Consider the following 17,450-nt stretch of genomic DNA (forward strand, 5'->3'; position numbering starts at 1 on the left):
TACAAAACTGTAAGTAGTAATTTTTATATATTATTGTCTTATTTTGATTGAGATTATATATTTATTTTTTTTTAATTTTATCAATAGAACTAGTAATATAAAATATAACACCGCCCCCCCTAAATAGTTAGCCTAGCTCCGCCCCTAACCAAAATGTTGCGAGCGCAAAAGAATTATAGGACAAATTAGAGGCAAAATATATGGCCGAGGACGCAACAAGTAAGAAATTTCTTGTCACTCGCTTTAATAATTATAAGATGGTTGATGGTAGATCTGTCATGGAACAACTGCATGAAATTGAGCGTATTTTAAATAATTTTAAGCAACATAACATGCACATGGATGATATCATCATTGTATCTTCAATTATTGACAAACTCTCTCCATCATGGAAAGAATTCAAAAGAACTATGAAACATAGAAAGGATGATGTTTCTCTTGAGCAACTAAGTAATCACCTTCGTCTTGAAGAAGAGTATCGTAAACAAGACGATACTAAAGAGCAAAGTGCTCATGCTAATCTTCACGTAATGGAAGATGGAAAATCCAACAAGCCCAACAAGAAGAGATACCGAGATTTTAATAAATCTCAAGGTAGCAATGGTGATTTTAGAAAGAATAAAAAGAAAGAAAATTATTTTCATTGTGGAAAACTAGGACATTTTAAGAAAGAATGTCGTTTCTTAAGAAAAAAGAAAGAAAAGAATGACACAGCAATAAAAGATAATCTTATTGCTGTAATTTCTGAGATTAACATGATTGAAGACATTGGATCATGGTGGATAGATTCTGGTGTAACTCGACATGTATGCAAGAATAAATATTTTTTCAAGACATTCAAAGAAGAGAATGTGACTATTCTGTACATGGGAAATGTGAAAATTAGTAAAGCTAATTTTAGAAAATATATAAATAAATAATTACTAAATAAAATGAGAGATAATAAACAATCTTAGTTTATAACCTTAGAATTTTAGTGGTTGAAAAAGAGAAGAATTATATACCTTTAATTGACGGATGGTTGATATTGAAGAGACTCACCTATAAATTGAGTTTTTCTTTAATTCATTTCAATCAAGTCATCCAGATAGAATAACATAATATTTCTTTGAGTAGTTTTCTCCTATATATATATATATATATAGAGAGAGAGAGAGAAGTGTGCTCTCCTTTTGTCAAGAGAGAGTGTTATTGTAGTCTCCTTGTGATAGAGGGAAGTTGTAATTCTCAAAGAAAGTTATTCAATTGTTTCCATATTTTATACAAATTTCTAATTTTTCATCTCTATATTTTGCTGTGTCATTTGTCTGGTACCTAACAGTGGTATCAGAGCCAAATGTTGCTGATTAATATTTTTTTTTCCGCTGCGAGTTATCGTCTAAAAAAATGGCAGCAAAGTATGAAATTCCGAAATTCAGTGGGAGTAATTTTTCCATATGAAAATTGAAGATAAAAGCCATTATGAGAAAAGACAATTGCTTGACAGCAATTGAAGGTAGACCCACTGAAATTACAGATGAAAAATGGAAGGAGATGGACAATAATGTTGTTGCAAACTTACACTTGGCACTAGCTGATTCAGTTTTATCAAGTGTAGCAGAAAAAAAGACAGCAAAAGAAATTTGGGATGCTCTCACCAAATTATATGAAGTCAAGTCACTTCACAACAAGATATTCTTGAAGAGAAGACTTTATACTCTTCGAATGAGTGAGTCCACATCGGCAACAGATCATATCAACAATCTAAATACGCTATTTTCCCAACTTTCATCGCTGGAATATACCATAGCGGAAAATAAACGTGCAGAGCTCTTACTTCAAAGTCTACCAGATTCATATGATCAACTTATCATTAACTTAACTAATAATGTTTTGACTGATTATCTTTCTTTTGATGACATGGCTGCTGCGATTCTTGAAGAAGAATCCAGGCGCAAGAATAAGGAAAATAGATTAGAGAGCTCAAAACAAGCAAAGGCTTTGTTGATGACAAGAGGAAGATCAATGGAGCATGGTTCCAGTGGAAGTCAAAGTAGACCAAAGTCACAAAGTAAGAAGCAGGTCAAATGCTACAATTGTAGTAAGAGAGGGCACTTCAAGAAAGATTCTTGGAATAAGAAGAGTATAGAGAAGGTTCCAGAAGGATCAAGTTCTCAAGGATGTGTTGCAAGTACCTCTGATGATGGAGAAATCATGTATGACGAAACAACAATTAGTTCTAAAGGCAGTAAACAGCTCACTGATGTTTGGATTGTTGATTCAGGAGCAACATGGCACATGACTCCTCATCGTGATTGGTTTTGTACATATGAACCTGTCTTGGAAGGATCTATGTTTATGGGAAACGATCATACCTTAGAAATTGTTGGAATGGGTACTGTCAAAATAAAAATGTTTGATGGTTCTATTCATTCACTTCAAGGGGTAAGACACGTGAAAGGCTTGAAGAAGAATTTGTTGTCGATTGGGCAATTGGATGAACTTGGCTGTAAGACCCATATTGAAGGTAGGATCTTAAAAGTTGTTAAAGGAGCTCTTGTGGTAATAAAAGCAGAAAAGATTGCAGCAAATCTATACATGCTTGTGGGAGATACTTTGCAAGAGGCAGAGGCGTCAGTTGCTTCAACAAGCCAAGAAGAAATGACGATGATATGGCATTGCAAACTAGGCCACATGTCAGAACGAGGCTTGAAGATTCTTGTAGAACGTAATCTCATTCCCGAGCTCAAATCGGTAAACTTACCGTTTTGTAAGCACTGTGTTACAAGCAAACAACATAGATTGACGTTTAGTAGATCAACTGCTCGGAGCAAGCACATATTAGAGTTGATTCATTCTGATGTGTGGGAATCACCGGAGATGTCCCTAGGAGGAGCAAAATATCTTGTATCATTTATTGATGATTACTCTAGGAGGATATGGGTGTACCCGATCAAGAAAAAGTCAGACGTGTTTGCGATGTTCAAAGAGTTCAAAGCAAAGTTAGAACTTGAATCTGGAAAGAAGATCAAGTGTTTAAGGACAGATAATGGAGAAGAATATGTTGATGGTGATTTTCTAACATTTTGCAAGCAAGCAGGTATTCAACGACAATTCACAGTTGCATATACGCCTCAGCAAAATGGTGTAGCAGAGCGAATGAATAGGACTCTCCTAGAAAGAGCATGAGCTATGTTGCAAACTGCAGGTTTAGCCAAGTCTTTTTGGGTAGAAGCTGTTAAAACTGCCTGTTATATGATAAATCGGTCACCATCAACTGCAATGGGGTTGAAGACACCAATGGAGATGTGGTAAGGTAAGCCACCTAATTATTCTTCTTTACATATATTTGGTTGTCCTGTGTACGTAATGTACAATTCCCAGGAAAGAACAAAGCTGGACCCAAAGTCTAGAAAATGTATATTCTTGGGTTATGCTGACGGAGTTAAGGGGTAACGCCTGTGGGATCCCACTGCCCGCAAGATAGTTGTCAGTAGAGATGTGATATTTACAGAAGATGAATTGCAAAAGAAACAAGAAAATGACAGCACTGTTAAAGAGATAACCACTGTTCAAATAGATGAAAAATGCAGAGAAGGTGATCTTTCTGAAGCAGAACCACAGCACGAAGAACAAGAAGCAGAGGCCAATGACATAGAAGTTCGTTGATCCACTCGACAAAGAAGAATACCATCATGACACTCAAATTATGTTTTGACAAACCATGATGCATATTGTCTTTTGACAGAAGATGGAGAGCCAACAACTTTTATGGAGGCTATGCGCAATCCAGACGCTTCTATGTGGATGACAGCAATGCAAGAAGAAATTGAGGCATTACATAGGAACCATACCTGGAAACTTGTTGAACTTCCAGCAGGTCGGAAAGTCATTGGTAGCAAATGGGTTTACAAGATCAAACGAAATAGTAATGATCAGGTGGAACGATATCGTGCAAGATTGGTTGTCAAGGGATATGCTCAGAAAGAAGGTATTGACTTCAATGAAATATTTTCTCCAGTGGTGAGACTAACTACTATTAGAGTAATTTTGGCTATGTGTGCTGCATTTGATTTACATCTAGAGCAATTAGATGTAAAGACTGATTTTCTTCATAGAAAACTTGAAGAAGAGATATATATACTCCAACCAGAAGGTTTTGAAGAACAAGAAAAAGAAAACTTGGTTTGCAGGTTAACTAAATCTCTGTACGGTCTAAAGCAGGCGCCAAGGTGTTGGTACAAGAGATTTGATTCTTTCATTATTAGCCTTGGATACAACAGACTTAGTTCAGATCATTGTACTTATTACAAGAGGTCTGGTGATAATGATTTTATCATTCTGCTGTTGTATGTGGATGACATGTTGGTGGTAGGTCCCAACAAAGATCAAATCCAAGAATTGAAGGTACAGTTGGCTAGGGAGTTTGATATGAAAGACTTGGGACCAGCAAACAAGATTTTAGGGATGCAAATTCACTAAGACAAAAAGGATAGGAAGATTTGGCTATCGCAAAAGAATTATTTGAAGAAGATCTTGCAACGCTTTAACATGCAAGAATGTAAGCCAATTTCAACCCCACTTCCTATGAATTTTAAATTATCTTCAAGTATGTGCCCTAGTAGTGAAGCAGAGAGGATGGAAATGTCTCGAGTACCGTATACATCAGCAGTGGGAAGCCTTATATATGCCATGATCTGTACAACGCCAGATATTGCTCAAGCAGTTGCGGTGGTAAGTCGATTTATGGCAGATCCGGGTAAAGAGCATTGGAATGTTGTTAAGAGGATCTTGAGATACATCAAAGTAACCTCAAATGTTGCATTATGTTTTAGAGGATCAGAATTTATTATCAATGGATATGTCGACTCAGACTTTGCAGGTAATCTTGATAAACAAAAATCTACTACAGGCTATGTGTTTACACTTGCAGCAGGAGCTGTGAGCTGGCTATCTAAATTACAGACTGTTGTAGCTTTATTTACTATAGAAGCTGAATATATGGCAGCTACACAAGCATGCAAGGAAGCTATTTGGATCCAAAGGTTGATAGAAGAACTCGGGCACAAACAACAGAAGATTTCTGTGTATTGTGACAGTCAGAGTGTCTTGCACATTGCAAGGAATCCTGCCTTTCATTCAAGAACAAAACACATTGGAGTACAATATCACTTTGTTCGGGAAGTAGTAGAAGAAGGAAGTGTTGATATGCAGAAGATTCACACTAAAGATAACCTAGCAGATGTCATGACAAAACCAATCAACACAGAAAAGTTTGAATGGTGTAGATCCTCATACGGCCTATGGAATACATGAGTAATATGAATTTTGAAAATTTATCAAAATTAGCTTTAAGTGGGAGATTGTGAAAATTAGTAAAGCTAATTTTAGAAAATATATAAATAAATAATAACTAAATAAAATGAGAGGTAATAAAAAATCTTAGTTTATAACCTTAGAATTTTAGTGGTTGAAAAAGAGAAGAATTATATACTTCTAATTGACGGATGGTTCATATTGAAGATACTCAACTATAAATTGAGTTTTTCTTTAATTCATTTCAATCAAGTCATCCAGATAGAATAACATAATATTTCTTTGAGTAGTTTTCTCCTATATATATAGAGAAGTGTGCTCTCCTTTTGTCAAGAGAGAGTGTTATTATAGTCTCCTTGTGATAGAGAGAAGTTGTAATTCTCAAAGAAAGTTATTCAATTGTTTCCATATTTTATACAAATTTCTAATTTTTCATCTCTATATTTTACTGTGTCATTTGTCTGGTACCTAACAGGAAATGCATCAACTGTTCAAGTAATGAACAAAGGAACGGTGGAACTTGAATTCACTTCTGGAAGAGTACTGACTCTTACTGATGTATATTATGTACCCGAAGTCAGAAAAAAATTAGTTTCTGTCCCTCTACTTAACAAATATGGGTTTAAGTCTGTATTTGAAGGAGACAAATTTATTTTGTCTAAGGGTGGAGTGTTTGTGGGTAAAGGATATCTATGTGAGAATATGTTTAAATTGAATATTGTAAATAATAATAATAATAATAATAATAATAATAATAATAATAATAATAATAATAATAATAATAATGTTTCTGTTTATATTGCCAAGTCCTTTGATTTATGGCATAATCGTTTAGGACATGTTTATTTTCATAAATTAAATGATATGATAAAATATGATCTTATTCCAAAATTAATTAAAAATTCAGATGTATGTACAACTTGTATGTTAACCAAGATAACAAGACTTCCTTTTCAAAGAGTACAAAGAAATTCAAAGTTATTAGAATTAATACATTCTTATGTATGTGATTTGCATGGTTGGCCTACTATAGGTGGAAAGAAATATTTTGTAACTTTTATTGATGATTTCAGTAGATATTGTTACATATATTTGATGCATTCTAAAGATGAAGTCTTGGATAAATTTAAGATTTTTAAAACTGAAGTTGAATTACAACATGAAATCTTTATTAAGTGCTTAAGGTCTGACCGTAGAGGAGAATATTATAATCCTAGTTATTTTGAGTCCACTGGTATTATTCATCAAACTATTGCACCATATTCTCCACAACAGAATGGTATTACTGAAAGAAAAAATAGGGTGCTGGAAGAAATGGTTAATGCTATGCTATCTTATTCTGGTCTAGCAAAAGGTTATTGGGGTGAGGCTATCTTAACAGCCTGTTATATTTTAAACAGAATTCCTAATAAAAGGAATAAAATAACTCCATATGAACTTTGAAAGAATAAAAAGCCTAACCTTAAATATCTTAAAATTTGGGGCTGTAGAGCAATAGTAAAAGTTCTTGAACCTAAAAGAAAGAAATTAGGAGAAATAGGTATATAATGTATTTTCTTAGGATATGCTGAGAACAGTAAAGCTTATAGGTTTGTAGTTATTGAATCTAATGAATCATATTCTACTAATACAGTTATTGAATCAAGAGATGCAATTTTCTTAGATGATAGATTTAATTCAACTCCAAGATCTGAAAGTAAAATTCACTTAGAAATAGAAGAAAATGTAGAAAATAAGCCCGTTGAAAATATTGAACTTAGAAAAAGTAAAAGAATAAGAAAAGCAAATACTTATGGACCAGATTTTTTTATGTTCCTTGTGGAAGAAACAGGAGAATCAATAGATAGCATTGCACCCATATGCCTTCATATGGAAGGTGATCCTGAGACCTATGAAGAGGCTATAAGGTCTCGAGATTCAGATTTTTGGAAAGAAGCAATATAAGATGAGATGGACTCAAAAATGAGAAATAACACTTGAAAATTAGTGGATCTTCCTCGTGGGTCAAAAGTCATTGGTTCTAAATGGATTTTCAAAAAGAAAATAAAATTAGATGGAACTGATAAGTTCAAAGCACGGTTAGTTGCTAAGGGGTTTGCACAAAAAGAAGGAATTGATTACTTTGATACATATGCACCAGTAACAAGAATTGCTACAATTAGAGTGCTTATAGCACTTGCTTCAATTTTTAATTTTGTCATTCACCAAATAGATGTTAAAATAGCTTTTTTAAATAGTGAACTAGACGAAGAGGTGTATATGAAGCAACCCGAAGGATTTATAGTTGCTGGTCAAGAAAATAAAATGTGCAAATTAGTTAAGTCTTTATATGGATTGAAACAAGCCCCTAAGCAATAGCATAAAAAATTTGATGAAATTGTTCGTGCTAATGGATATAAAATAAATGAATCTGATAAATTTGTATATAGTAAAGTTAAAAATGGTAAAGGTGTTATGATTTGTTTATATGTTGATGATATGCTTATTTTTGGTACTGATTTAGAAGAGGTAGAAAAAACTAAACATTTTTTGTCTAGTAATTTTGATATCAAAGATATGGGAGTTGCAGATATAATTTTAGGAATTAAAATTGTTAGAGATGGTCATAATTTAGGATTATCTCAATCTCATTATATAGAAAAAATATTAAAAAGGTTTGATGAGTTTGAAGGATATTCGGTGAGTACTCCTTTTGATCCAAGTATTAAATTAGTACCCAATACAGGTTCGTCTGTTTCACAAATTGAGTATGCAAAAATAATTGGATGCTTAATGTATGCTATGACCTGTACTAGACCAGATATAGCATATGCTGTAGGTGGCTTAAGTCGGTATACAAGCAATCCAAGTAAAGACTATTGGCATGCTGTCCAAAAAATATTAAAATATTTGAAAGGAACAATAAACTATACTTTGTTGTATAGTGGTGAACCTTCTGTTTTAGAAGGATATACAGATGCCAGTTGGATAAACTATACAGAAGATCATGCATCAACAAGTGGTTGGATCTTTATCCTTGGTGGGGGTGCTGTTTCTTGGGGATCCAAGAAACAAACTTGTATAACGGACTCTACCATGGCTGCAGAATTTGTTGCTTTGGCAGCAGCAAGCAGGGAAGCTGAATGGCTTAGAGATTTATTACATGAAATTTCAGTTTGGCCAAAACCAATGACACCAATCTCTATACATTGTGATAGCCAAGCAACATTATCAAAGGCTTATAGCCAAGTTTATAATGGAAAATCTAGGCACATTGGAATAAGACATAGCTATGTTAAAAACCTTATTGGTAATGGAGTTATATCTATAAATTTTATAAGGTCAGAACAAAATCTTGCAGATCATTTGACGAAAGGATTGACAAGGAATTTGGTGTTTAAAACATCAAAAGGGATGGGACTAAAATCCGTATTTTAAATAATTACCAATGGTGGAAACCCAACTCACACTTGAGTAACGTCAAGTCTTGAGTTCAATGCGGTAAAGTACACTATTAGAGTAATTGCAAGTACTCATAATTATTTCTTTCATCCCAAGATAAAAAGTACTTGGAACCATAATGGTATAAAGGAATAGGATGAGTTTTGCTCTTAATAGACATATAACAAGTATATTATTGCTGAAGTATTTAATTATGGGATACTTTTAATAGAGTCTACCTATATGAGTGTGAACTGAGGTCGGTTCTTAGAGTTAAGATTTTACTCTTAGAGCACTCATGAAAGGATACAAGATACAAGGTCATGTAGTATACTAAATGTGTCATATGTAATATAACATCTAAATGATACCGAAATTTTATGTGTCATCAGTGCACGCTTGTTCATATGAGTTAAATGGTTCAAATCTTGTCTACCATTTTAAATTCGGATAAGTGAATACCAGTATACCACTGGTTACTAGGTAAAGGTTCAAATCGCAAGATACCTCTACTGAAAGCATAAAACTTCCAGAATAATAGGATTGAAAAGAAATTTTGAAAATGGTGGGGGATTGTGAGATATATTTTTAAAATATGTGAAAAGCTATTTTGAAGAGTTACATCTCTTCATAGAGTTGTGACTTAATCAAAAGTTATGCCTGTTAAAAGGTTGCATCTATTTGAATAGTTATGTCTGTTGAAAGATTATAACTATTTGAAAAGTTGTGTCTGTTTAGTATGTAGCTGCATGTACTCCGTCTTTATAAATTTCCCTCATTTCATTATTGCTAGTGAATCCATCTCAACACTTTCTTTATGCGCAAAAGAAAGAATAAAGAATATTATTCTGTAAATTATCATTTAGTGTAAGGCTTGACTGTGTGAGTGCATAAACAAGTCAAGTGTTCTTCATTGTATCCTACAGGAAATTCGCCAGTAACTCATTTTGCACACTATTGTATATTGGTGGGGGCGAATTAAGCCTAAAGGAAAGTGTGTGTAACACACGCCTTGAAGAATTGCGCTATTTGATTCACTATCCCCTTCTCTCTTAACTCACAATTTGTAGTCTCTTTCATATCCATATGGAGAAGAGAAGAGAAGAAAAGAAAAGATAGGGGTTACTACTATCGAGAAGAGAATAATAATTAAATTTGGGAATTAAAATTTTTAATTTTGATTTAGGAACCAAATTGCTCCATAAAAGTTTACTAATCCACGTCAGCTAGACGTTACCTGCCAACGTGTCACAGAGGAGTCCAGATAAACTTTTCGGTGGTGCCAGATGGACAGAATGTGCGGAAAGGACAAATTTGAGTCCCGAAATACAACTTCAGGAACAAATATGGATAACTTTTAAGTTCAAGGACTACTATGAGGATCGAGTACAACTTCAGAGACTACTTTGAAGCGTATCTCAACCAAGATCTACACGAGTAAGTGTATTCGACTTGTTATATGACATGGATATTATTATGATCTGGATTCGATCCGATTTGAACAGCAAAAAAGGGTTTTCAACTGCATTAATGTGTATATCTATAAACTCATCTATTATTTAAAATGGAAGATAATAATTCTTCCTTAAACATATAAGAACTACTCAGTATTCACTATTATAGGTGGAAAAGATCTAAAATGATAGTCAAATCATTATTCTTATTATATAAATATTCTATCATATACAAGTATTTTTTAACTTTAATTCATAAAATTTATTTAAATTTTTACGAACTTAAACATTAGAATCTTTTATAAATATTACTCTCTAAAATTCAGACGGCTTTACCTCATTAAAAAAGACATCAAATTTTTCATTAGAAAAAATTTTAACCTCATGTCTATATCCAAATCACACCAATTATAGGTAATTTTCAAAACAGGTAATGTACTAAATTTCGATTAGTTAGTTAGGTTGTTATAGATTCAATTCCCTTTGTAGAGACCATTATAATTATGCTTTCATGTATATGAGGCATGTTGTGAGAGATATGTGATATCATACAATTCACTTAAGACAATTTATTCTCACTGACCTCTCTTCTCCATCCGTTTTCTCTATTTCTATCTCTATGTCTTATTTTTTGTAAAATTTAAAAACTTCAATGTAATAATTTTTTTTTTAAATAAAAACATCTTATACGAAATTTTTTAATAACCTATTTAAACATATACTTATTTTTTTATAAATACAAAAATTAACCACTAATATATTTTATTATCATATTTTTATTATAAATATAAAATTTAATTTGATTATATTGTTTAAAAATACAAATATGAGTTGTTCCATCATATTTTTATGTAGATGACTGATTTCTTAAATGAGAAATCATAATAAATTGCTAAAATAATACACTAAGTATAAAACTATCAAATTTTAAAAATAAAAATATTTGGTTTTTCTAATGATGCTTCTAAAAAACTACACTAAAATTTAATTTCTAAAGTAATATTTAGTTATTTTATCATTTTTTTAATTTTTGTTGAGCATTTTTATCATTTTGATTTTTTAAAAGTATTTTTGTCACCTCTTAAATCTTTCTAAGACATTTTTTTAGTTTATTTATTCTCCATCTAATGGTCAGAATCCACTTGTTATAATATATATTTCTGATATAATTTTTAACCAAAATAGTTACTACAAAAAAGACAATTATTTAAATATTAAAATTTACAAATTTTAAATAAATAATATTCTTAAATAGGTAATATAATTTTTTTATCTCAACAAATATTTTTAAAAAATCATTAATAATTTTATTTTTATCTAAAAATTTAAATTTCAGTTTGCTAATGAACTAGTTGGTTAATATTAATTTATTATCAGTATTTATTAATTTTTTATTGGGTTAATTTTAATAATAATCAAATTTAATAAGATAATTATTACTGTATCATAAATTTATTAAAAAAATTTTAAGATAAAATTCAACAAAATTATTTACATTTTGTTATAAGGACAAATATAAATATATAATATAAGAAAGTTCAACATGTAACAATGAACAAATACGTATATTTATGTGTTGAGCTATTTTGGAGAGTTTTCGACTACAAGAGATTTTGGAAGGAACCAATAAAATAAAAATAATATAAAATGAGAAAATCCGACATTTAATTTAAAATTGAGGCATAAAATTAACGGATTTTTTATTTATAAAGTATAACCTATTTATTTCTATTTCTCTTCGATTTGAGATTAATTCTTTATACTACTCACATTCACTACTTAATAATTTTCGCTTTATGTGTGAGCATTGAGCAAAGATTAATCATGAGTTCTGATACAACTTATTGATACACTATAATTGTTGGGGTGTGTCTATATAAAATTATAAATAATCAATAACAAATGTGGATAAAAATTGGGATTATAATTTGAAAATTTAGATACAACTAAATATGTGTAAACTATATAGCAATCTAAATCCCAACAAACTTTTAATAACTAAAAAGAAAATTCTTTTAAAAAAGAATAATCCACAATAAAAGAATTTCTCAGTTCCAAAATGTTAGGCGACTAACATTTTTCTCTTGTATTTGTCTTGTATTTGAGCCAACATTAATTAGCTGACTCTAATTTTTTTAACTAAAAATGTTAATCGCCCAACATTCTCCTCAATTGTAACCTCAACCTATGGCATTACATCATTGGTTGTAGGTCCTCTGTTCCTCGTAATTTTGCATATTTCCCACACCAAGAAAAAAAAAAAGAAAAAGGTTTAAAAGAATAAACAAATTTGGAAAACCCAATAATGATACATACTAAATACATGGATGAACCATTCCAACCAATTCTTTCATGCCTAGCACACTTTTTTCTCAAACCCAATTGTAACATCATCTACACATCCTGATCCAAATCATCATCATAATCTAATCTCACTTAGCCTTTGAAACAAGACTTTGTTGTCAGCTTCATCATATTCATATCATAATTAAGAAGATCAATTCATATATTAATTAATCTCCCCCATTATATATATTATTATTAATTAAGATCAATTTCACCACTCTCCTTCACCTCTTGGATTCTATCCACAGCTTCTTTGACATCCAATCTCTTTTCAACATCAGCTTCACAACAAGCCAATGCAATCCTTAATAGCTTTGCCATCTCAACCTCATTTTCTTTGCTTGCACTCATTTCTTTATCAAAAACCTCACTACTCCACTCTTCAGGAACAACTGAATCAACCCAATTTGCTAAGCTCAATTCACTCCCTCTCCCTTGTTGCAAGAAATTTGCTGGGAATTTTCCAGTTAGAATCTCCAAGATTAAGATCCCAAGGCTCCAAACATCAGTCTTCTTTGTAACTCTGCCTTGTTGCAAATACTCTGGTGACTTGTAAATTACCATAATGTCTGATGCAAGCTCTTGATTAATCACTGGCACTAGGCCATAATCTGTTAGGACTGGTTCATAGTTTTCATTTAGAAGAACATTTGATGATTTTAGATGTCCATGTGGTGCTATTAGACTTGGCATCTCTTTGTATAGATATTCAAGACCTTTTGATATGCCTTTCACTATCTTTAATCTTGTTGGCCAATCAAGGCTTGGTTGCCCCAATGCTTGGTGTCCTGAAATTTTTTTTTTTCAATAAATAAATAACTATTCTATATACAATCATGCTGCTACGTGTACAAAAAAAAAAAAAAAAAAAAAAGCAAACAGTCACCAAACTAAATTAGTCATTCATATAGCATACATGTTAAAATATAAAATATATTTTAAAAATAAACTAATTAACACATGTATTTATACGCATAATAATTGATTTGGTTGCTGATCTTCTATATGCATATAGCATTTTTATTCTATATAATAAAAATGAAGTGGTGCATAAACATTTCGGTCAAATCAATTAATGATTTGGTGAAAATCTTTTCTATATAGAATATAGTATTATTTTTTACAATGAAAGATTTAAAGAATTAACAATTCTAACAATAAAAAATTTAAACAAATTCAATACTCATCAAACATAAATTGAGTTAGTTTAATAAAACTATCAAATAACCTACCAATATTTTATAGTTTTATCGAACTAATCAATCTAATCTTTCATAGTTAGAATTCTAGGCGCATAAATATTTCGTAGTTAAAAATGGTAGTTTACTTGGCAAGGAACATACCGTGAAGGCGAACAGCCAAGCTGCCATTAGGAACAAAATCAGTAATCAAGAGCTTCTCTTCCCTTCTGTAGTAGTAAGCTACCAAAGGAAGCAAATTAGGATGACTCAACATCCCAATCCTTCTCATGTGTTCTTGAAATTCTTCTTTATTGCAATTGTTCATCTGCTTGAATCTTTTCACAACCACCATTGGTCCACTTAACAAAGAAGCCTTATAGGATGAACTGTAACAACCACTGCCCAAAATCTCAGCAGAGGCCTTCAAAAGATCTTGCATATCAAACTCTTCCCTGTCATCCTCCCTCTTCACAAATGACAACCTCATGCTATGTTTCTTGCTTCCACGGGAAGATCCAGTTGACCTTAAAGACCTACAGTTGTTAATCCAGAAAATTTTTATATAATCATATACATAATGTATGATTCGCACAATATGTATAATAATATTTTTATATATTGCTAATAAAATGAGTACATATTTTGTAATGATCAATAATTATTTAAAAAATAACATTTTTAATTATGCTTTTTGATATTTGGTCCTTATTACTATGTTGAGAAAAAAATATGTGTCAATAAAAATATTAACAAAAAATGTTTATCTTTTGACAATTATTTATGGTAGAAGAATGTTTTTCAATATTTTTATCTACATAACTATTAATTATTATTATTATTATTATTTTTTTGTTTGTTTGTATAATTAATGAGGGTAAACAAAAACTCTGTAATGGATTTTTAGAGAAATAATATTTACATTTTTTTATAGTATAAAACAAATTTTTATCTTCTCCTTTTTTTATATTATTACTTTAATACTAAAAGTGAAAAGACACATATTACGCAATTTAATTTTATTTAATGATTGTTTTTGTTGTGGATAAAAAAAAAAAGAATAAATCTGAGTTAAAACCTGTGGCTACCACCATCATCGGAAAGATCTCCTACTTTCTTGTGGAAGCTTGACGGTATTGATGGACTCTCGAATGAAGAAGAAGGTTCTCTACGTTGTTGTCTCTGTTTTTTCCTGTGAAGAAGGAGTACTATCACTGCTGCAATCACAAATATTGCCACCGCAGCAAATATAGCAAGCACTATTATGCTCGCTAATGATGTCTTATTCGACGGACATTTGTTATGTAATGGCGCTCCACATAGCTTTTTGTTACCTGAATATACACATCAATAATCAATACTTTCATAATGTGTTCCGCCAAAAATAAAATACTTGTATAATGTAACTCAGATATTAAATATAATCACTCATGTAAGGAAGTATTAATACGAAAATGATAATTAAAATATTAACACATATTATAATTATGTCAGCTTATATTTATAAATGAATTCATGTTTACATGAGTAGTATTTTTAAAGTTATACTACATATATATTAAAATCAGTCACTAATATAAAATATATAATGAAATATAAATACACATTTAAAATAAATTAAACGACACATATATTTATACACAAATATATTGATAATTAATTTTGGTGATTAATTTTAACATACAAATGACTTTTTTATAAAATTTAAAATTAAACAAAACTTTTTTTCATGGTTAAAAACTATTAAATAATTTGATATAATTAAATTAGAATTTAATAATTACTAATTAGCAACCAATTTATATAAAAACAATTGAATGGGAGTTTTTAGGAAACAAAGAATAAATTATAAGGATGTGGCGTATGAGGCGATTATTATTTTTGGGGAAAAAATGTTACCGGCGAAAGATGCACGAGGAAACTTGGTCAAATCGGAAGGTATTTGTCCCTGTAATTTATTATCAGCGAGGCTCATTGATCTCAATGTCGGTGGCATACTCGGAATATTTCCACTGAATTGGTTTCCCTCCAACCTCAGCTCTCTAAGCCTTGGCATTGTGGATAACGAACTTGGCAACGGACCACTAAACTTGTTATTGGACAAGTAAATCTTCTTCAGCCATTGCAAACCGGCGAAGGCATCGGTCGGAATCTCGCCGGAGAAATGGTTATCGGAAAGATAGATCGCCTTCAATCCCGGCAATTTGTTGAGCTCCGGCCACGAGCCTTCAAGATTATTGTGCATGAGACTGAGTGTCCTCAGATATGGTAGACCCTTCAAGGCGTCCACATCGATGGATCCTTTGATCCCCATCCTCTCGAGCTTTATCCCCCATGTGTTCCCGTTATAGCACAAAATGTGAGGCCAATTCGCCTTCGCTCCGTTACATGGAGGCGTTGTTGAATTCCATGACGATAAGGCGTCGTTGTTTATCTGAAGGGACTCCTTGAACTTGAGGAGGAGGTCGGTGTCGGAGGCGCCGACGGCCACGCTGTGCATCATGAGGATGGCGACGGCGGCGGAGACGAGGATGAGTGCCATAGTGGAAGGGGTTGGCACACGCACAAGGAGAGGTGCCGCGTGCACGCCCTTGGGAAAGGGCTCTTTGGTAATTTAAAATCCAGAAATACGGAGAGAAAGAGAAGAGAATGTGCTAGGGATGAAGAAAGAAACGGCTTGGCTGTTGCTGATTTTGGTCAAGAAAACAAGAGAATGAGAAACGCAAGGACACGGTAACGAAATTAAGAAACAACGCTAAGAATAGTTCGTAGCAGAAGTTGCTTCTTAATTAAACAAGGAGAAGTAACAGTAATAATAACTTAATAAGTAATAATAATAATGATCATGATAATAATTATTTTATTTTTCTTTTTCTTGTTCGTTTTATTTGTTTGTTATTTTCAATATATCTTATGTGTTTGTTGAATTCAACATCAGAAATATACGCCCAGCCTTTGAAATGTACATATGCATGTTGCATGCCTATTCTCGAGCCCTTTCATTTGGTTGACTTTATGTTGACCTCTGCATCCATAATAATTATATGCTTTCATTTATATTTTCTTATTATATAATATTCACTTGAAATATCTTTTAGCTGTGATTTGTTTGCAAGTAAAAAAATATTATGTGCACTAAAAATAATTATTAATTTAATTAATATATATTTATGTATAAATATTAAAAATATTATTCGTACATTAAAATTAGTTACTAAGATTAATCACTAATATATTTGTATATAAATACATGTGTAGTTTAATTTATTTTCAATGTGTATTTATATTTTAACATGTATTTATACCGATAACTAATTTTAATAGCTGATTTTAGTGTACATATAACATATATATATATATATATATATATATATATATATATATATATAAATTTATTTTTAATATATATTTTATATTTAAATATATATTTTATATAAATAACTAATTTAATGAGTAATTTAAATGTTATTTTTTGTTTTTCCAAATGAAATAAAGAGATAAATATGAATTATCTTTATTTTAAATATTTTATTAGTCAAAATGAGTATTGTAATTCACAACTAACTCTATCCATTGTTATTTACAATTATTTTTAGTTTATTGTTAAAATAATTGGATTAATATAATGAGATTAATGGTAAAAATATAAACATAAGTACAATTGTCGCTAATCTAAATATATAAAATTATCATGTTTACGAAAAAAATATAAAATTATTATGGAAGGGTATTGCTATAAAATATACTTTTAATTTAT

The 17,450-nt window shown here is 31.1% G+C and overlaps 1 protein-coding gene across 1 annotated transcript; it reads right to left on the reverse strand.

Annotated features, from left to right (window-relative positions):
• Nucleotides 1–12,118: 12,118 nt before the first annotated feature.
• On the reverse strand, nucleotides 12,119–16,398 carry LOC107641331 (pollen receptor-like kinase 1). Its single transcript, XM_016344828.3, has 4 exons — nucleotides 15,593–16,398; nucleotides 14,772–15,027; nucleotides 13,859–14,229; nucleotides 12,119–13,303 (listed from the first exon to the last, which is right to left on the reverse strand). The coding sequence occupies exons 1-4, from the start codon at nucleotides 16,233–16,235 to the stop codon at nucleotides 12,711–12,713; spliced, it is 1,863 nt and encodes a 620-aa protein (XP_016200314.1). The 5' UTR covers nucleotides 16,236–16,398; the 3' UTR covers nucleotides 12,119–12,710.
• Between the last annotated feature and the right edge of the window lie 1,052 nt (nucleotides 16,399–17,450).

Source organism: Arachis ipaensis, chromosome B5 (genome assembly GCF_059453495.1).
Source record: "Arachis ipaensis isolate K30076 ecotype BB chromosome B5, ASM5945349v1, whole genome shotgun sequence".
NCBI classification, from domain to species: domain Eukaryota; kingdom Viridiplantae; phylum Streptophyta; class Magnoliopsida; order Fabales; family Fabaceae; genus Arachis; species Arachis ipaensis.